The 20,626-nt window shown below is 38.8% G+C and overlaps 4 protein-coding genes across 5 annotated transcripts; all 4 read right to left on the bottom strand.

The window, feature by feature from the left end:
- Nucleotides 1-45: 45 nt before the first annotated feature.
- Nucleotides 46-3,336, bottom strand: IMK2 (inflorescence meristem receptor-like kinase 2). The gene is made up of 2 exons (XM_022053102.2): nucleotides 1,013-3,336; nucleotides 46-914 (listed from the first exon to the last, which is right to left on the bottom strand). Exons 1-2 carry the CDS (start codon nucleotides 2,967-2,969, stop codon nucleotides 286-288), a joined length of 2,586 nt encoding a protein of 861 aa, XP_021908794.2. The 5' UTR covers nucleotides 2,970-3,336; the 3' UTR covers nucleotides 46-285.
- Nucleotides 3,337-5,497: 2,161 nt separating this feature from the next.
- On the bottom strand, nucleotides 5,498-6,592 carry LOC110822788 (PRA1 family protein B4-like). The gene has a single exon (XM_022053004.2). It carries the CDS (start codon nucleotides 6,443-6,445, stop codon nucleotides 5,771-5,773), a length of 675 nt encoding a protein of 224 aa, XP_021908696.1. The 5' UTR covers nucleotides 6,446-6,592; the 3' UTR covers nucleotides 5,498-5,770.
- Nucleotides 6,593-7,630: 1,038 nt separating this feature from the next.
- Nucleotides 7,631-10,049, bottom strand: LOC110822789 (Tautomerase/MIF superfamily protein). 2 transcript variants are annotated; one of them, XM_088208963.1, is made up of 4 exons: nucleotides 9,795-10,034; nucleotides 8,134-8,334; nucleotides 7,982-8,040; nucleotides 7,631-7,815 (listed from the first exon to the last, which is right to left on the bottom strand). In XM_088208963.1, the coding sequence occupies exons 1-3, from the start codon at nucleotides 9,903-9,905 to the stop codon at nucleotides 7,987-7,989; spliced, it is 366 nt and encodes a 121-aa protein (XP_088065089.1). In that variant the 5' UTR covers nucleotides 9,906-10,034; the 3' UTR covers nucleotides 7,631-7,815; nucleotides 7,982-7,986. The 2 variants fall into 2 exon arrangements, with proteins under 2 accessions (XP_088065089.1, XP_021908697.1); XM_022053005.2 differs by lacking the exon at nucleotides 7,982-8,040 and having other exon boundaries at nucleotides 9,795-10,049.
- A 687-nt stretch (nucleotides 10,050-10,736) lies between these two features.
- LOC110822817 (Tautomerase/MIF superfamily protein) lies at nucleotides 10,737-12,649 on the bottom strand. The gene is made up of 2 exons (XM_022053037.2): nucleotides 12,411-12,649; nucleotides 10,737-11,053 (listed from the first exon to the last, which is right to left on the bottom strand). The coding sequence occupies exons 1-2, from the start codon at nucleotides 12,519-12,521 to the stop codon at nucleotides 10,832-10,834; spliced, it is 333 nt and encodes a 110-aa protein (XP_021908729.1). The 5' UTR covers nucleotides 12,522-12,649; the 3' UTR covers nucleotides 10,737-10,831.
- Between the last annotated feature and the right edge of the window lie 7,977 nt (nucleotides 12,650-20,626).

The raw sequence follows: 20,626 nt of genomic DNA, 5'->3' as shown, positions 1-20,626 counted from the left end.
GTTTCGGGGTAGTTAGAAAAAAACACTAAACAAAATCATAATATCTTATCTGAATCAAAAATTCAAAGCGGACCAATTTTATTCGAAAGAAACATCAAGTTCAAACCAATACATATTATTGTCCTAAGATTAAAAAGAATAATGAATGAATCTCATACAAGCTTTGTCTGTACATATGCTAAAAAAACAAACCCACAAGAACAAAGAATGACGACTATTTTCCTATTTTCTTATATGTGAACCTAAAAAAATGAAGCAATCCCATTATTCTCTGCAGCCCAATCCTTATTCACCAGTTGATGGGACTTTAGCTCCATCATCACCGGAAGTAGTAGTAGTAGTAGTGGCCACCATCTCTGGCTTAATCTCCTCTAGCTGCTGCAGAACTTGCTGAGCTTCAGGACGTGCGGATGGTGAAGGATCAACACAGTGCAAGGCTAATTTCAAGGTATTAAGCAGTTCATCCCCTATGGTGGACGAATCTCTCATTAGCTCCAAATCAAATACTTCATTAGTCCACTCTTCCTTCACAATGGAAGCCACCCACTGAGGAAGGTCCATTCCGTTTGTTGGTTCACCAGGGGATCTTCCTGTCAACAGCTCCAATAGAATGACTCCAAGGCTGTATACATCAGTCTTCGTGCTTGCATTCTTTAGCTTCGAGAGTTCTGGTGCACGGTACCCAAGCGTTCCAGCCGTGGCAATCACATTGGTGCTGGCAGCAGCAGTCATCAGCCGGGAAAGGCCGTAATCTGCAATATGGGCATTGGTCTGCTCATCAAGCAGTACGTTGCTTGACGTGAGGTTTCCATGGATTATGTTTTCCTTGGTGTGGAGATGGCTTAATCCGCGTGAAATGCCCATGGCTATGTTCATCCTTGTCGCCCAGCTAATCGTTGTTTCTGGCCCGCGAGCTGCATTAAGAAAACCCCAAGTTAAATAGCATGTAGATAAAACATTTTTTCTTTACTAACTCTCCCCTGTGAAAAACCATGTTAGAGCAAAAACTTACCATGAAGGAAAGATGCTAGACTTCCCTTGGACATGTAATCGAAGACCAGAAGTTTCTCTCCTTTGGGTCCGAGATAATATGCTCTGAGTGCTAGGAGATTCGGATGGCGGAGCTTCCCTAATGCAGCAGCCTCAGTTTCAAACTCACGCTGCCCTTTCGTCGTCTTCTCTCTTAATCTCTTAACTGCAACTTGATTACCATCCTCTAAAGTTGCCTTGTATGCAGTCCCATAAGTGCTCTTCCCCATTATCTCTGCAGTTGCACACAACAAATCATCTGCAGTAAACACAAAGGGTCCATCAAAGTGGACTAATTTTCCACCCATTTCATTTCCTGATTCCACTTCAGTGCCGCCTGCAACTGGTGCTCCCTTCTCAGCTTTTCCCGCAACAGAGCGTACAGTATCTTTCCCATTACTTTGTTTCAGAGTGGCCTTTTTCTTCATCAAACAACAGAGTAAAATGCAGCATAATATCAGCAGAACCGCTAGTAGAGCACCGATGGCCATGAGAATGATGTCTTTGATGCTAAGCTTGTGGCGATGATGTTTTGGTGCCTCCATTGGTGAAGGTGGAAGAGTTATAGGTGCGGGAGAAGGACATAGGGTTGAACTGCTGTAACCACATAGCTGAAGATTTCCCATGAAAGAGCTTGAGTTGAATTTCTTGGAGAGCGGAGATGGGACTGAACCAGAAAGCTTGTTGTAAGAAACATTAAAGGAAGTAAGGTTGGCTAGTTTAGCGAGTGGAGCAGGAATTTCTCCTGTGAAATTATTTTCTGATAAATCAAGTTCTTGGATGCCAGATATATTTGCTATAGTAGCTGGGATATGGCCACTGAACTGATTATTCTTTAAGTTTAACTCTGTGAGATTCTGCAACCTGTCGATTGTTTCTGGAATTTGGTCATTGAGGTGATTGTTCTGTAGATTCAAGGAGACAAGAGAGGAGAGGTTGGAAAAGCTAGAAGGGATGCTCCCATTGATAACATTGTCAGATAAATCTAGCATTTGGAGATCTGTGAGGCTACCCAGCTCACTGGGTAGGGTTCCAGCAATCTGGTTATGACTAAGAGATAACTGCTCAAGCATACCCAACTTGCTTAGAGAAACTGGAATGGCTCCAGAGAAAAGATTATGATCAAGAGTCAAGAGCTTAAGTTTGTATGTGTTATTTCCTGCTCCAACCCAAGTGTCAGGGATTTGACCAGACAGATTGTTGTGCTGGAGAGCAAGGATGGTAAGAGAAGAGGACCTAGTGAGACTAGCCGGAACAGAGCCAGAAAGAGCATTAAAGCTCAGATTGAGTCTGTATAACCTGGTGGAGTTGGCTAGGCTGGGAGGAATTACTCCAGTAAGTAAATTGTTACTTAAATCAAGAGTCTGCAGAATAGGACAGTTACCAATAGATTGAGGGATAGAACCTGAAAGCCGGTTGTTGAAGAGATAAACTCCTCTGAGATTCGGGAGGAAACCAAGAGACCAAGGGACAGGGCCAGTGATAACATTGTCATGAAGACTAAGCTTTCGAAGAGATTGAAGCTGTCCAATTTTCTCCGAGATTCGACCGCCTAGTCCTCTCCAAGGAAGCTGAATGGCAATAACCTGTCCCTTAACACACTTGATCCCAGCCCACCCACCCGAGCAAGCTCCATATCCACTGTCATTCCAGCTTCGTAAATATCTTCTGGAGTCGATTAGGTCGTGCTTGATGGCTCGGAGTGCTTGATAATCTGCCTGGGTAACAATTATCCCATCCCATGAATTGCCTGAAACAAGCTGGAAACGAAGAACAAGTAGGAACAAGAACAAACAGCTGGAAAGAAAAGGTGAAAAATGCAGACTCCATTTGGTTCTCCTGGCATGTGAAACATGGCGCCAGTTTTCTAAAAGAAAATGAAATGGGTTTGTGTCATTCTGGCTGGGGAAGAAACTTAAATGGGTATTTTCCATGAACATAAAGAAGAAACAGAAACTTGAAGAGAAAAAAGAAAAGAAAGGAAAAGAGAAGAGAAGGGGGGAAAACTGGAGTGGGTTTCTTGTTTTTCTCCTCTTCTGTTCCCTCTTTTCTCTTGTGTCTGTGAATGATAAACGTAGGTGATTGAGCAGGTTGTATAGAGAGGATGAATGAATGATAAACGTAGATTTAAGAGTGGGAGAAATTAATTCAGAAATTTAAGTATAATGTTAGAAAGAGCAGAGCACGTGAGAGGAGCAGGCAGGGATGAGAGAGATTGAAAATGAATATTATTATTCGTTGGGAGAAGAAATCAGAGGTTGAAGCCAATTGTAACGGCTAGTTTTACTTTGAGGCATGCTTGGAAAACGGTCAGATAACTCCTGGACTTCCTGACTCTCTGCCCCCATTCTCCAACGGCTATATGTAAAATGGGGCCGTATATGTTCTGTGATTTTATTTTTACGGTGGCCGGAAAAACCAACAACCACAGCGTTTCGTTAACATAAATATACTGTTTAAATACCACTAAATTTTTTTTTATCAACATTAAATTTTATAAAAATTAAATCAATACCAGTTGTTTGATATTAAATGAATTCTAAATCAAAATTAAATTTCTAACAATATCTTATTCAATTTAATTTTTGAAGATACAACGATTTATGGAGAGAAGTGTAAGAATAATAATGACAATACATAAAATTAAATTAAAAGAATAAATTTCTTTTACTATCATTATGAAATTAGTTTTCAGTTTAAAAATTTGGAATCGTAGATGGGAAAAAAAAAAAAAAAAAAAAAAGAAAAGCAAAGAGTATCTTCCCACATAGAACATTAAAAGTTTAGTTTCTTTGTTTACGTTGACCTCTAATCCCTTGCATTTTTTGTCATCTTTCTGTTTCCCTCCATGCTTTTAGATTCTTATATCTGTTATGAATTTTCACTACGAACAAGTCAAACCATATATTCTTATAATTTTGTAAATTTGCATTCAGATTATAATGATAAACACTATTAACTCAATCAAAAACTACAACATCAAATCTCAAGCGCTCCACCAAATCCTGGGCCTTTCAAAATTATACAGGTTTCCAACACATTAAAATCATTGTCCACCTACACAATATTCACTCATGAAACAATCACCCATGAATTCCAGATAACTATGTCAGCTACAAAATTCTTACAATTCCAGAATTTTAGTAACTAAACTACCACAATATATGACAAACTAAATATCAAGCTTGAACAAATAAACTTCTATTTGAAGTAACCAGTGGGAATTGGCCCTCAGGACCATTAATCCAACAAGACTCCATGCCAATTCAAACACTCAAAATTATCCTGCAACATCTATTCCTTTTGTAGGAGATAATACTTGAAAACGACAACATATTTCTAACTTGTTCTTCCTAACTGCCTCTAAGCTTCCAAATCATCAACAGCAATTATAAAGTCAGATGATCAGGAAGGCAACTGGGAACCAAATCTGGTGTATAAGTATCATCACTACATAAGTGCTCATGAATCATCAAAAACAAGACTGAAGTAGAGAGTATCACATATGCTAGCTACGTAACACAAGAAAGAAGCATGAGCAGCATTCCTCAACTTGCAACAAATGAATTGACAAAATTTTCGATTGAATTCTACAGAAAATGCATTCAATATGGAATTGCACAAGTACATCTTTTACTCCATTCAGAATTGACAAAATTTGGAAAACTAGAGTGCTAAGAAAGAGAAGTTAAAATGTGTTTTAAACTCTTACTTGTGTTCCCAAAATTCTAGACATTCACTTTAATGTCTGAAATACTCTAGAGGATCATTATTTACATCAAAATTCCACTTGGCATTTCCAATGACTTACTGGTTCAGTTTCATGATTCACCCTCATCAAAACAAAAACTTTCTTTCTTTATTTCTTTTTCTGGGTTTGGATGACAATTTACAATCACACTCATCAATTGAAATTATTTAAAAAATATAAAGAGATGTACAGTGGAATGAGGGGCATGCCAGTGTCATAATGACATATCCAGCCCTTGGGATTCAAGAATTAGCTGAATAAGTGATAACCAAACAGGAATCACTAAGTTAATTGTACCAACAGCCAACACCAGCTACAATAAACATGCAGTTGAACACAAGATCCTGAAATAAAATGAGCAATATGTTATTCATGCATGCTGCTACATAGAAAGCAATTAACCTAATGGTTATAGCCACATCGAAATCAATAGGTCCTGAAAGTCGCCGCCTTTACGCATAAATATAAGAACACCACTACCTTCATCACACATGTAGATTAATTAAAGAGAAAGAAAAAATGCAGATGCATATGAGGACATAATAGAATAGATAAGACAACATTTTGTTTGCCACATCCATAACAGGGCAGTGGTTCATTATGCATTAATCACCTATTCAACAGGAAAGCTAATCATATACAGATCTGCAACCATGTCATTCTAAGAAGACAATTTCAATATGTATAGATGAAATAATTGGATGGTTGTATGACGTATAGAATTACAATGGTATAATGTAATATATTTCACAAAAATTAGAAACAATCTCTACAGATCCACCATCAAAAGCATGAAATTATATCCAAAATGAAATGAAAGAAGACAGATCCATACATGTCCATGGATACCCATCTATTAATAACGAAAACTTATACAAAATTTTCTTTTCTTATCGATTTTATTGTCAACAAAACCTGTAATGAATTGGTTAACGAATGAGAAAGTGAGGAGTGATTCCAACCACATTCATCAAGAGCGGTTGATCGGCCTTACACGCGCCCGGGAACAACCGAGGCAGAGGAGGCGGCGACCTTGGTGGCAGCAGTACCGAGGAAGGAAAGGAAACCGGTAGTGGCTTGTTCTTGCTCGTCCATGAAGAGATCTTCAGGAACCCTAAAGGAGCCATGAGCACAGATAAGAGCGACTCCGACCATGAGAGCGGAGATCAAGACAGATCCGACGCTTGTCAAGAAAATGACGACGACGCTGGAGACGATGAGCATGCCGAGGGTCTCCCGATCGGAGAAAGTGCGGCCGAATAGGACAAGGGGCTGATCAGCGGGGCGGAAGAGGTAAAGGAAGAGCCAGGAGGAGAGGAGGGCGAGGAGGATGATGAGGGAGATGGGGTGGGTGAGAAGAGAGAAGGCCACAATAAGGACGACAGCGGAGAGATAGTTTACCTTGAAGTAGGTGTAGTTTTTCCGGACGCGAAGAACGGCGTCGGAGAAGGATTCCGGCTTTGAAAAGGCGGACCGGTCGACAAGCTCCGCCCAGGGACGGCGCTGGGAGAGACCTTGACGGACAGATTCAGTGATATGGTTAACGAAGGCACGGAAGGCAGGGGTGGCAATGGGTGGCTGCGAGGTGGCGGAGGTGGCGGTTATTGTGGCGGGGGCGGTTTGAGGGGTAGAAATGGGAAGTACAGGGGGAGAAGGAGACGCCATTTTCGTTGTGGAAAATTCTGTAGGGTGGATCTCCTTCGATCTTTTGGGTTTTAGGTTAGGAGAGAAGGATTAAATATTAAGCGAGGGAGGATTCGGCGAAAAGGGACGAGAGGTATGACTTCAATTTTCCTCTGTTAATACGGACGTGATTCACCGACAGGAGAAAGGTTAATGTATGAATTCCGAAAAGTACATCGACCAATCAGAAGCAAACACGTAGCCACAAATTTATTTATTTATTTATTGAAACCGTGTGTATAATTTTTCTTGGGGAGGATATAAAACAGAAAGAAAGCAGGCCCATTCACTCATAAGTGGAAGATTACCAATTCTAATTTTTAATACATAAATACAAAGCAGAAACCAACTAAGTTATCAATCTCATTTTCTGCAATTAAATGGAAATGCCATCAACTTATATATATACATATATATATATATATATACATCCTTATTTGATTAGTTTAGCTAAATCACACTCATTTTTCATTCACGTAACTAAACCTAATTTTTCTAAAAAAATTCCAACATTACTCTTTTTTTTTTTTTTTTGACAAATTCTTTGATTTTTTATACTTCTACAACTTAATCCCCTCACGTTTTCTATTTACTTCAAACTCTAATTTTCTTCCAAATATGTAAAATAACTTAATTATATTTGAATACTTTAAAAAATAACTCAAAAATAAGCTTAACTAATTAATTAAATTAATAATAATATCATACATTATTTTTTTTATTGTTATCAATTTATTAATTTAATTACTTATTAAAACCCTTTTCTTGAGTTATCTTTTCAAAGCATCCAAACAAATTAACCATTTTATCTTTTTTCATAGACAACACATTTGAAACAATCAGAATAATTTAAGAACCAAATTTAACCCCAAAAAATATATATATATATATATGAACCAAATTATACGAGTGTCAAAATAGCAAGGACTAATTTAGTAGTTTATCCTATATTTTAATAATAAAATATCATCCGCTCATCTTCTGTACTTTTCAAATCAACCCCATTCAGGAGACTAGAAGGAAAAAGGTCACTTAACATCCAGACAACACATATAATTGAAGTCCACACTAGCTGATACTACAAACACCTAGTTGTTTCTCCCCTTCTTAAATCATGGAGCACAGTCACAGCCAAGCACAATCAAATATAAAATGCTCATAAGTAAATAGGTCATAACAAATGTTTTCATTCATAACATTCATGCATGGATTCACACAATCCGGTAAGTATTACCAATATTTATGATACGATACCAATACAGAGGTTTTAAGCTATCTGATAAGGTAGCATCCAGATTGTGAGTGATACATCCCATTTAGAAGGTAGACCCATTCCATCCAAAGTTCGAACCCTGCACAAAAAAAAAAATATATATAGAGATTAAAACCATCTGAAATTTTACCAAGTACACCATAGAACGACTCCAAGTACAGAAATGGTGAAGAAAGCACAAGTAAGATTCTTAACAGAAGCTAATAAGAGCTACTCGTAGTATAAAACAGCAAAGATTTATTTACATTATCTAGTGCTGGTGCAAAGCATGTAAACACTGTGCATGTTCTTGACTTTGATGGGCCTAAACAAACAGGGAAAATGCAATGAGAAGACACTCGTGCACGACAATGACTCATCTTTTGGATATATTAGAAAAAAGTATGAGATAGCTTGCCTTAGTGTCATAGAACTTGAGGAAGAATCGCGACTTGGGCACTGACAATTTAGTTTCAAGAATTGCAGCAATTGCAGCACTCAGTTTCTTGTTCACATCAGGGTTAAGGCCACCAATGGATACCAGCTCACCATAAGCTGCTGGCTGCTCAGTTCCACCAAATGCCATAGGCACAGATCCCTTCAGCACAATCATCACATACTGCAGATTAACAGACAACAAAGAAGTGGATTCAGTAACGTAACTATATCATATATTTAAGAAACAACACTAGGAAAATAGGAATCTTCTTAAACTGGAAAAAGAATTAGCTAATCATATAGTAATTGAATGAGACCAGAGAAATCGAGCATAAAAAATTTTTAACCAGTCAACAGCAAGCTTTAACAGATTACCCAGTCAGAATATTTCTTTGCATTTGGAAATAAGGCTTTGATATAGTCTACTAATCCAACTAGAAAACCCACATTCCACATATAAGCTAGAGGCTGCTTACATAATGAATCATAGACAATTGAAAAGAAAATTAAGTAATAGGTGGGTAATTCACAGCAAAGCATGTCCAGAAGAAAGTATTTACCAAAAAAATTTCTAACTCTAGCAGACAAAAATAACAATTGACTTTCAGCGATTTTACATTTTGATAACAGGTGCAGTCAATGCAATATCCGAGGAAAAGACAGCACTAAGAGTAGATGAGAGCTAATGAAGACATGCAAGTAATGTGAATTATCTACGCTACTAGAAAATATCAGATTAGTTATATAAACTCAAGTAAAAACTGAAGAAAGATATTATACTTGATCTTAGAAAAAAATCTTTTCTCAAATGCTTTTAGCGTGTCAACATCCAAACTATGTAAATTGAACAATGAGCTAACCAAAATTTTCAGGAAAAACTTTTGTGCTGTAAATTTCTAAGACAGAGATAAACACCAAGAACCCATGTGCCCCCGCGCTTCCCCTGCCTGCCCCATCGAGTCCCCAGTTCCACTCCGTAAAAAAATGTTAAACGGAGCCCCATTATAAACCTTGGAATAGGATGAATATTATCTCTGTTACCGTCCCCTTTTCATCAAAGAATGAAGAGAAAATTATCTCAAAATCAGCTTTTGACAAGAAAACTCTCATTCAATGGTTCATACTTGCCAGTTTATCTTGCCAACAGATATATCTGAGGAAATCGCTCATAAACCGATAAGCATTTGCATAAGACCCTTCAGATTTAAGTATTAATTCCAACATGGTTATATATATATCGTTTATTCCCCTGCAATAGAGGAATATTCATGTATTTTAGACCGCTCAAGACGCAACAAGACAAAACAATGCAAAACCTATTTATCTCACGAAGCAAGAAATATAACATTTCCCAATATGTAGACCTTAGTCAAAACGAACTCAGCCAACTTAAAAAAGAAAGAGAAAAACATTTTGAACAGCTAAATTCCTCAAAACCATTCTTCAATTCACCTCACAAACGAACATTAAAACATTTCCACGAACTACCCCCATCATATATTAGAAATGCAAAGGGAGAAACTCAAGAGCATGGAGATACAAATCAAAAGTTTGCCAACCTACAGAATCGATATCCTAAAGCACAAATAAAACAATCAGAGGATGCATGCAGGGACTAAGGTCTGGAAAATGAGAGCTTACGGACTCAGGTTTGCCGATGAGCTTGGCGACAGTTGAGGTAGCCTCAGAAAGGATGGAGGAGGTGTCGACGCCGTCAAGGCTGACATTAGTGGAAAGGTTCAGGCAAGGCATCTTCTGCTATCTTGACTCACTTCTCTCTGTGTAAGCACCACTGCTTTTTAGTCCACAATGTGCCCCAAAAATCCGCCCCCCCAATCTAAGGAAGAAGGAAAGAAAAATGACTTCAAGCGGAAATTGAGAACCACTAGCGAATTCCCGAACTCGGCCTCTCCGTGCCCTACTGACTCAGTTTGATAGAAGCCTGTTTCAAGTTGGGCTGATGGCCCAGAAGCTCCGGCCCAATTAAATATAAATACGACTGAACCATTTGGTGCGCTGATGCCATGTCACCGGGAAAGTCCAACCAATCATATTCTGACACATCAAATTAAATTGCCACATCATAATTGGACTCGAATCAACGTTGTGTGTATATATATATATGTATTTCTGCTTTTATATATAACATACAAATTTTCAAATCAACATATCCTTTTTCTTTCCAGTTGTTTTCTTAAACGCACCGTATATCAATAAATGAAAATATAAACAGAAAAATGAATCTAACCATTCAAAATGTAGCATTAAAAAAGCTTCATTTTTCACTTTTATAATTCATTAAAATAATAAGCTCACATGTATTGTTCGGAATTTGGTAACGGTGAAAAGAAGAGACTTCACTTTTGGTATCGATATTAAATTAACAACTAATCATTGTTAGATGATTATATAATTATAAACTTTTTTTTACTCCTTTGTATTATCTTTTCTTTTTCACTTGTTTAAGTAATTAATTAAGTTAATGGAGCTTGCTTTTGCAAGTGAATAACTAATTAATCAAGGGAGAGAGCTTGTTTTCGCAGCCATGAGATAGAATTCATTAGTTATTTATATATATATATATATGAAAACAAAAAATAATCTATTGTTGAAATTAAAGCACAAAATACAAGGTGAGAGAGTAACAACTAATTTAGTGAGATACATATGTATAGTGATCACAATTTAGAGGGTATTGCGGTGGTGTCATAAACCTTGAGAAAAAAGCGAGTCGTAGGGATGGAGAGGTGCGTCTCCAAAATTTTGCCGATGGCACCAATCAGTTTCCTCTTCACTTGTCGATTAATTCCCCCCATCGATACCACCTCTGCGTACGCAGCTGCTTCTCTATTCTCATTGAACCATATTTCAGTAGACCCTTTCATCACCACCATCACCAACTGCTCTTCAAAACAAATAAATTATCACCTTTTAACTTCAAAATTTATAATTTTTTTATTAAAAAATATATGTACCATCCATTCAATTAAACACCGATCAAAATCAACTTTCATAAATTAACTGTGTAATTACTAAAACTTACTGTTCTACCACTTCGTACGATATGACTGCATGAATTCTAAGTCATCGTGGTTTTCTTTGTTTACCCAAAAAAAAAAAAGAAAACAAACAAATAACCCTGAAACCTTTTTCCCAACTTCAATAATGCGCATACAAGGTGATACATATCAAATTGTTATGTCAAAACCAGTCAGTTCATTGGGTGGGAAGTATGATGGGTAGTTTTTCGGCTACAGGGTCCACACGTTCATGTCTTTTAAATTGTACTCTTTCACTTGAAAAGACAGACACATCAATCTGTATAAACTTTATTTTATTTTTGTGCAGTTGGTTGGTCTATTGATTTTAATATTTTTTTTTTTATTCCATCCGCAGACAAATTATTCATTCTAAAATATTGTATTATGCTACATACGCTTGACCGCAATTTTGCATATATATTTTTATATATATATATATATGTATGACAGCCGAACAAACCATAAAAATATTTGATGTGAAAGTAAGAGACATGTATTTTAATAGAAAACATTTAAATAGCTGCTTCTTAAAATTATATTTCTCAATTCTTCCTTTCCCTCTTTCATTGTAGTTTATCTAAAATTTGATAAATGGGTTTTTCTTATATGTTTGTCATTTAATATAGCAACTATATATTTACCAAATACACCTAAAAAATTTAATACAATTTATAATAATCTTGTTTTAGTCAAACACTCCAGCAGTTTAGTTTATCATAATACTGTTTGAGAGCTTACAATAATTATCTGAGTTATTTATTGGAACAATATTTAATGTCGATCGAAAATTTTCTAATGCCAACTTATTATATGTGTATCCATTTTATAAACCTGGAGGACTGCCCCTGAATAAACACAAACTTTAAAAGACAGATGCAAACGAAAACTACAGAAGAAAACCTTTGATATCTCCATGTATGTGTGTGTGTGTGTGTGGGTATAACGTCAAATATTTATATATAAATCAGTAAAAACTCGGAAACTGTTGTGTTCTAGAGAAGAGAGGAAAAGACAAGCTTAGAAGCCTGCAATAGATAGGACACTAGCTAAACTTATCCCATCTTTTTAAAAATACACAAGACGGAGTTGTAGATATATATAACAGCAAGCTATTACATATATTGAATATTCCATAAGATTAAGATGAGCTGAATATTGGATTTAAACATGAGAGAGAGAGAGAGAGAGAGAGAGAGAGAGAGACTAGAATACATACGTGTTGTGGTTTACCGATGATGGAGGAGAGAGCCTGAGTGGTCTCTGCATAAATGGGATCAGCATCGACAGCATCGAGGTTGACGTTGGTGGTGATGTAAAGACAAGGCATCTTAATCTTAATCTTAATACGAGAATTAAGTAGCCAGCTGCAGGGTGCTGTGTAAGAGCTGGAACTTGATTATTGTTCGCCGGCGAATGATCTTAATGAAAGCAGGTGTGGATTTATATAGAAGAAGAAACCTAAATGTTTGCCACGAGGAACATCTTTTGCCCTACCGCCAATAATTGCTGTTTACTTCTAACGATCATGACGTCAGTCAAACGTCTTTTCATTTTCCTTTCACCTTTAGCTTAATATATTTAAGTACATAAAAAGCTAATTAATTATAAACGGGTTTTTAAAACAGAAAGGAAAATTAAATAATTAATTACAATTAATACACATAATATAATTTACTATTTAATTTAATTTAATTTATTTCTTTTCTAATAATCTGACTTATTTTCTCTTTTAATATCTTCATTTGTTATACCAATATATTTTCTCTTAATCATATTGATTTATTTTTTCTTTAATATTATAATTTTTTTTTTATATATTAACTTATTTTCTTTTTAATATTATGATTTTATTCCTATTTTTATACGTTGATATATTTTTTTTGAATACAATTAAAAAAACAACTAAAAAAGTTAACGAAAACAATCAAACACAGGTAGTACACAGTTTGAGCCAAGAAACACCAAAGATATCCTCATAGAGAATGCTCAGGAACTCAGAAAAAGATTGCATTAAAGAGTGGCCCTCCATGAACTCGTCATAAGGCAGGTTTGCCAAATAGTCAGCACTTTTGTTGCCATCCAGGTATGTATATTATACTCTAATAATCCAATGTTTCATGAGCCAAGTCCTAATTACAAGCAGAATGTTGGAATTTGCATTTGTGGCAACCGTCTCGTTACTGATCATCTTGTTCAGAAATTGAATAGCGAGCACACTATCCATCTTCAGTATAACACGGTGCGAACCGAGATTCCAAGCAAGCTTGAGTCCATCCAATGTGTAGCGCCCGGGAAAATTTAAGAAGAAGAAAAAAAAAAAAAAACACGCGTGCCACGTCAGCAGCCACGTCAGCAGACCCAGTCAGCAGTCCTGGCCAACCAGGACCTGCCACGTGGCAAAACCACGTCGATCGGGGACGGGCCACATTGGCGATCCGCGTGCGCGCGATCGGACGGCCTAGATCAATCACGCGCACGGACGGCCCAGATTTAATCGCACGGACGGCCCCGATTTAATCAAAAACGGACGGCCCAGATTAAATCAAAATGGACGGCTGAGATCAAAAGGAAAAAGGGTATAAATAAGATCCCCACACCAGACCCCAAACCTTAGCCGCCTGCCCTCGCCGGAGAAGACGAACCAGAAGCCGGCCGCCGCCACCCGCCGCCGCACCGGAGGGATTTCCGACCGCCAATCGAGGTAAATTTCATACCCCCGACTCGTTTTTCCACGCTGATTTCCCCAGTGGCCAAATCGGAGCCAAAATCCCGGCCAAACAGCCAGAAAACATGGCCGAAAGCCAGCGGCGCTACTGCGCCCCTCCTCGATTTTTGCCTCCGATGAGGCCCTTCCCGGCCTCCGTTCAATGCAATTTTTATACCACCGTGATCACCATTCTTTTCTCTACGGGTTGATCGGAGCCGAATCACCAAAACACGAACTTCACCGGAGAGCCGCCGCACCCGAGAGCACCGCCCCCGGTAAGCTTCAGTTTTCCGTAAATTTTTGGCCCCCCGAGGGCCGTAGGGTTGTTTTATCGCAGGAACCAATGCGAGTGTGGCCGAATTCGATCAGAAACGGCAGAAAAACGACCAACCCGAGGTGAACCGCCGCCGCTTGCGGCGGCGCCGTCGCCGGAGCACGGCGGAGCCGCCGTGCCGGAGTTGCGATATTGGCCGAAAGGGGCCCTAGGCCTAATTTGGGATTTTTTGGAATACGTGCAGGTACCTGTAGTACGTTTCAGTTCCCCGGGAAAAATTCCGGAAAAATTAAGGATAGCCTGCAAGCGCACTGTGAAACCGTGTTCGGACCCTGAAAGGAGTAAGCACCCCTCACCCTATTTCCTATCACGGTTTTAAAGTTCAATAAATGATAAAACGGTATTTCATGAATCAACGAATGTGTGAAATTGTTTAAGGTCGCTACTGGAGCCCGAATCTAGTGTGTTTGTCGGTTAACTGTTATTTGGCCTGTTTTACAGTTCTAAATGCAGCATGAGGTTCGATGTTTTCATTTTATAGTTTCGTGTGCATATTTTACTGTTTTATTGATTATGGATTGAATGACCGGGATATTGATGCTGTATGTTGTCTGTTTGGCATAAATTCTCGTTTTGCTTGTTTGTATGTGATTGATAATGCTGACTGAGGGAAAAGGAGAATGAAAGATTATGTAAATGAGAATTGTATAATGTGGTTAGCTTGACTAGATATCCTGGGAGATGGTGGACGGACCGGGTCCGTAGGGAACCCTACCGGGATTGTGGTCTCCCATACCGGACGGGGTATGGAGATCTTACGTGTTTTGGCGCCCATACCGGACGGGGTATGGGGACGACCCGTTTCACCCTCATACCGGACGGGGTAATGAGGTATATGGTTTGGTGCCCATACCGGACGGGGTATGGGGACGGCCCTGGAATATGATTTCAAGTGTTAAGGGTTAACGGGTAGCGGGACCCCTATGGATCCCCATGGATACTAGTGGGCTGGTAAATGAGGAAAACATGTTGTGTAACGATTGAATTACGAAAAGCTTGATAGGTATTATGTTATACAGTTTATATATATGTTTTCATGATGATGATGATGTTATTGCTTTCGTATATTGTTTTATGAATTTCACCGAGGTAAGTGAATGGTAAAGGTTTTATTATTAATAAAAGGATTTGTTGTAAATTATGCTCCATTGGTCTTTTTGTGTTTTCTACCCACCTTTACCTCCGTGACGGTGAGATATCGTGATGTCTTTACTGGGCTAGTGTAGCTCATTCGTTATTTAATCATTTCAGATCAAGAGGACATCGTTCCCGAGCCGGTTCCGCAGGAGGACGACGAAGGGGATGCCTAAAGACTCCATAGTCATATTCGTAGCTTTTACTTTCAAGTTTCTCATTTAGGTAGTTTGATCTTTTATATTTTGTGGGCACGTTTTTGGTTTTAGTGTAAGGGATGTTATTCAAATTTTGACTTCGCTTCCGCATTTGATATTTTTAATATACATTTCATTATGAATTCCCGGGGCTGTTACACAATGCACCACAAAGCTCTGCTTGGAGGATAGAGCAAGACCCAATTTTCTGGAGTCGACCGTCGAGCCAATGTCCAACATTATCTCGACCCAATGCATCAGCACATGCAACGTCGCAGTTCTCACGGAGGGCCCCATCAGTGTTGATCTTGATCCAGTCCAGGGGCGGTAGATGCCAATTGATTAACCTCTCGTGCTTTTGGCTATGGCGGACAGATTGAGCCTGAAGCTAGAGGTTTGAAAAGTATACTTTGTCATCCTGAAAACCTCCTGTCTCAGCTCATCCACACTGAGCGCTTGACCATTGAAGACCAGGATGTTCTGTTGCTTCTATAATAACCAGCAAGTGATACCAAAGATCGTCCTCCTGTCCTGAAAGGAAGGGCACCAACTGTATTGATTCTGTAAGTTGGTGCAGAGCCAATCATCAAAAATCATACTTAAAAATGTGTGAGTGGCCATTCGTGGAAAAATCTTCTGCCATAGAGCCTGCGCTTGATGACACTCCCTCAGGACATGGTTGATGTCTTCAATGCCATGACCACACACCATGCAACCTAGATCATCCACCATATGCTGTCGGACCTTCTATGCATTGGTAAGTAGTTCTCTCCTAAGAATCAGCTACATGAAATGCCGAATACGCTGTGCGCCCGGCCAACTCCACATGAGACTCCACATCTTATCTACAAAAAGAGAAGAAGTGTCAGTAATCATATGATAAACAGTTTTGACATAAAATTTATCATCCGAGGAGACGCCGCAGTAGGGAACATTGGCCCCTAAGCCCTCCTGCGGAACCCTCACTGTGGCTAGTTGCAAAAGGATCTTTGTTGGGAGCCTGTTTTATAACCAGTGTCAATTCCACTAACCGTGCTGAGTGACCAGATCCCTAACCATTTGAGCTTTGCTAGAATCATTAAGGTGTTGGTAGGCAAGGAGCTTAAGTGGCCCGCAACCCTCCAACCAATTATTCTCCCAGAACTACACCTTCATGTCGTCCCGATGTGTCAAGCCAACCCTAATTGGGCATCCTCCCAAAGGCCACTTAGCTTCCTCCAAATGTGGGAGCAAGGACCAGAGTATTTGGTCTCACTATCTAGGAGATCCCACTTGTACTTATGTTGCAAAACCTTAACCCAAATGAAGTACGACTGAGTAATAATATTGAAACAAACTTTTATAAGGAAAGCTTAGAATCTTAAACAAATTCTCCTTTCTAAACCTACAATTAGGAATTTTGGTGATTGAGATGAAAGAAGCAAGAATGAACAAATGTCACAAGATAACTTGATAAGTTAATTCAATTCTTGATGCAATAAGAAGAATAAGAATTCTCACTTGTTAAAGTTCTATCAAAGACAAATAAATTCATTCAACAATCGAAGTGTATTATGTTATATTAAAAATAAGATATTTATAGTCTAAATCACCTAGATTCTGCCAAATGATCATAATTAGATAACACAGAAAAACATGAACATGATTTAAATAATTTAGAAAAAATAAACATAATTTAAATGACATAGTGAAACATGATATTAAATGATCTAGAGAAACATGATATTAAATGACCTAGAGAAATATAGTATTAAATAACCTAGAGAATATGATATTAAATGACATATGAAAATATAATATTAAATGTCTTAGAAAAACATTAATATAATTTAATTATCTAAAAAATTACCAAAATGATCATAAACATCCATTGTAAATTATGCCCACACACTCGAATGAAATTAACGATTTTCTTTGACTTCTTTAATTCTTCAAACAATCCATATGTGTTAAGTTCTTATTGTATTCATCTTTGTACAAAAACCTTGAAATGTGTGTTTTAACGTCTTAGTTTTTAAAATGCAGTGCAACAGTATTCTACCTCTAGGGAGTAAAGGATTCTCATTTAAAATTTTTTGGAAGACCACATATTACCTAGAGTAAAACATGTTGGGTGGCGAGCTTTCTATGATATTCTTCAAATTAAAAGTGGGCTTCAATAGAATGGAGTGGAATTGATAACCATTGCTCTATGTGTGGTGATCTTAATGAGATTATTGTATACCTATGTAAAGATTGTGATCATGCTAAGTTGATTTGGCACCTAAGTGCAATTGAGAGAACCCTGTGCATTCGCTTTCTTTTCATTCCTGGTTATATATTGGTATATCTTGTACGAATGATGGTGGTACAATTTGGTACATGTTTGTCATATACAGTATATATTGGAGTTAAAATTTTTGAATTTATTGAAATAAATGCTAAGTTGATTTGGCACCTAAGTGCAATTGAGAGAACCCTGTGCATTCGCTTTCTTTTCATTCCTGGTTATATATTGGTATATCTTGTACGAATGATGGTGGTACAATTTGGTACATGTTTGTCATATACAGTATATATTGGAGTTAAAATTTTTGAATTTATTGAAATAAATGGTTAAATCCCAAACAAATCCTTCAGAAGCTTCATAAATCTATAAGTTAAAGGAGTATAAGTGGAACAGACCTGTAATGCCCAATAATTTTTAAATTTTTTTTTATTATTATTAATTTTATTTTTATTTATTTTATTTTATTTAGTTTATTTTAATTTAATTTAATAAAAATAAAAATAACATAAATTGGATAAAAATATTATTTGGATTTAATTGAAATAGATTTTGGGAAAAATGGGTGAAAATTAGGATTCTGGGGATATTTTTGAAAAGAAAATCAGAAATCGGGGGTCAAAAAGTAATTTAAAAAAATTGTGCCCTGTCAGTGCCACGTCAGCAGCCACGTCAGCGGCCCAATCAGCAGCCCTGGCCAACCAAGACCTGCCGCGTGGCAAGACCACGTCGACCCGGGAACGGGCCACGTGGGCGATTCGCGTGCGCGCGATCAGATGGCCCAGATGCGTCCCCGCGCGCACGAACGACCCAAATTAAGCGTGCGCATGGACAGCCCAGATGCAAGCGCACAGACGACCCAGATGCACACGCACGGACGGTCCAGATTCAATCGCGCACGGATGACCCAGATTTAATCAAAATAGACGGCTGTGATCAAAAGGCAAAATGGTATAAATAGAACCCCCACACCTGACCACAAAAACCCTAGCCGCCTGCCCTCGCCGGAGAAGACGAACCAGACGCCGGAGGAGCCGGCCGCCGCCACCCGCCGCCGCACCGGGGAGTTTTTCGACCGCCGATCGAGGTAAATTTCATACCCCCGGCTCGTTTTTCAACGCTGAGTTCCCCTGTGGTCAAATCGGAGCCAAAATCTCGGCCAAACGGCCGAAAAACACGGTCGAAACCCAGCGGCGCCGCCTCGCCCCTCCTCGATTTTTGCCTCCAATGAGGCCCTTCCCGGCCTCCGTTTGATACAATTTTTATATCACCGTGATCACCATTCTTTTCTCTACAGGTTGATCGGAGCCAAATCACCAAAACACGAACCTCGTCGGAGAGCCGCCGCACCCGAGAGCACCGCCGCCGGTAAGCTTCGGTTTTTCGTAATTTTTTGGCCCCCCGAGGGCCCTAGGGTTGTTTTATCACAGGGACCGATGCAAGTGTGGCCGAATTCGGCCGAAAACAGCCAAAAACGGTCAACCCGAGGCGAATCGCCGCCGCAAGCGGCGGCACCGTCGCCGGAGCACGGCGGAGCCGCCGTGCCGGAATTGCGATATTGGCCGAAAGGGGCCCTGGGTCTAATTTGGAATTTTTTGGGACACGTGTAAGTACCAGAAGTGCGTTTCAGTTCCCCGGAAAAAATTTAGAGAAATTAGGGACAGCCTGCAGGCGCACTGTAAAGTCATATTCGGACCCCGAAACAAATAAGGACCCCTCACCCTATTTCCTATCACGATATTAAAGTTCAATAAATGATAAAACGGAATTTCATGAATCAACATATGTGTGAAATTGTTTAAAGTCGTTAATGGAGCCCGAGTCTGGTGTGTTTGTCTGTTAGCTGTTGTTTGGCCTATTTTACGGTTTTAAATGCAGTATGAGGTCTTATATTTTCATTTCATAGTTTCGTGTGCACATATTACTGTTTTATTGATTATGGGTTGAATGACTGAGAACCCGATGTTGTATGTTGTCTTGTTTGGCATAAATTACTGGTTTGCTTATTTGTGTGTGAATTGATGATGCTGACTGAGGAAAAGGGGAATGAAAGGTTATGTAAATTGATAATTGTATAATGTGGTCAGCCTGACTAGATATCCTGGGAGATGGTGGACGGACCGGGTCCGTAGGGAATCCTACCGGGATTGTGGTCTCTCATACCGGAAGGGGTATGGAGACCTTATGTGTTTTAGCGCCCATACCGGACGGAGTATGGGGACGGCCCGTTTCACCCTCATACCCGACGGGGTATTGAGGTTTATAGTTTTGGCGCCCATACCGGACGGGGTATGGGGACGACATTGGAATCTGATTACAAGTGTTAAGGGTTCACGGGTAGCGGGACCCCTATGGATCCCCATGGATACTAGTAGGCTGGTAAATGAGGAGAAATATGTTGTGTAATGATTGAATTGCAAAGGTGTGGTAAGTATTATGTTATACAGCTCATATGATTTCATGATAATGATAATGTTACTGCTTTCGTATATTGTTTTATGAATTTCACCGAGGTAAGTGGATAGTAAAAGATTTTATTATTGATAAAAGAATTTGTTGTAAATTATGCTCCATTGGTCTTTTTGTGTTTTCTACCCACCTTTACCTCCGTGACGGTGAGATAATGTGATGTCTTTACTGGGCTGGTATAGCTCATTCCTTATTTAATCATTTCATATCAGGAAGACGTTGTTCCCGAGCCCGTTCCGCAGGAAGACGGCGAAGGGGACGCCTGAAGACTCCGTAGTTATATTTATAGCTTTTATTTTCGAGTTTCTCTTTTAGTTAGTTTGTT

Source organism: Carica papaya, chromosome 8 (assembly GCF_054855325.1).
Source record: "Carica papaya isolate Zhongbai chromosome 8, ASM5485532v1, whole genome shotgun sequence".
In the NCBI taxonomy this organism is placed as follows: domain Eukaryota; kingdom Viridiplantae; phylum Streptophyta; class Magnoliopsida; order Brassicales; family Caricaceae; genus Carica; species Carica papaya.
The sequence above is the reverse complement of the archived record's forward strand: the minus strand, read 5'-3'. Positions and strand labels throughout refer to the sequence as shown.

Coding starts and splice junctions, on each gene's coding strand:
- IMK2 (XM_022053102.2), bottom strand. CDS start 2,969: ATGTTCATGGAAAATACCCATTTAAGTTTCTTCCCCAGCCAGAATGAC. Junction 915..1,012: donor TCTAGCATCTTTCCTTCATG/GTAAGTTTTTGC, acceptor TTCTTAATGCAG/CTCGCGGGCCAGAAACAACG.
- LOC110822788 (XM_022053004.2), bottom strand. CDS start 6,445: ATGGCGTCTCCTTCTCCCCCTGTACTTCCCATTTCTACCCCTCAAACC.
- LOC110822789 (XM_088208963.1), bottom strand. CDS start 9,905: ATGCCTTGCCTGAACCTTTCCACTAATGTCAGCCTTGACGGCGTCGAC. Junction 8,335..9,794: donor TCATCGGCAAACCTGAGTCC/GTAAGCTCTCAT, acceptor GTTAATCTGCAG/TATGTGATGATTGTGCTGAA. Junction 8,041..8,133: donor TCAAGTTCTATGACACTAAG/GCAAGCTATCTC, acceptor CTGTTTGTTTAG/GCCCATCAAAGTCAAGAACA.
- LOC110822817 (XM_022053037.2), bottom strand. CDS start 12,521: ATGCCTTGTCTTTACATCACCACCAACGTCAACCTCGATGCTGTCGAT. Junction 11,054..12,410: donor TCATCGGTAAACCACAACAC/GTATGTATTCTA, acceptor TTTGAAGAGCAG/TTGGTGATGGTGGTGATGAA.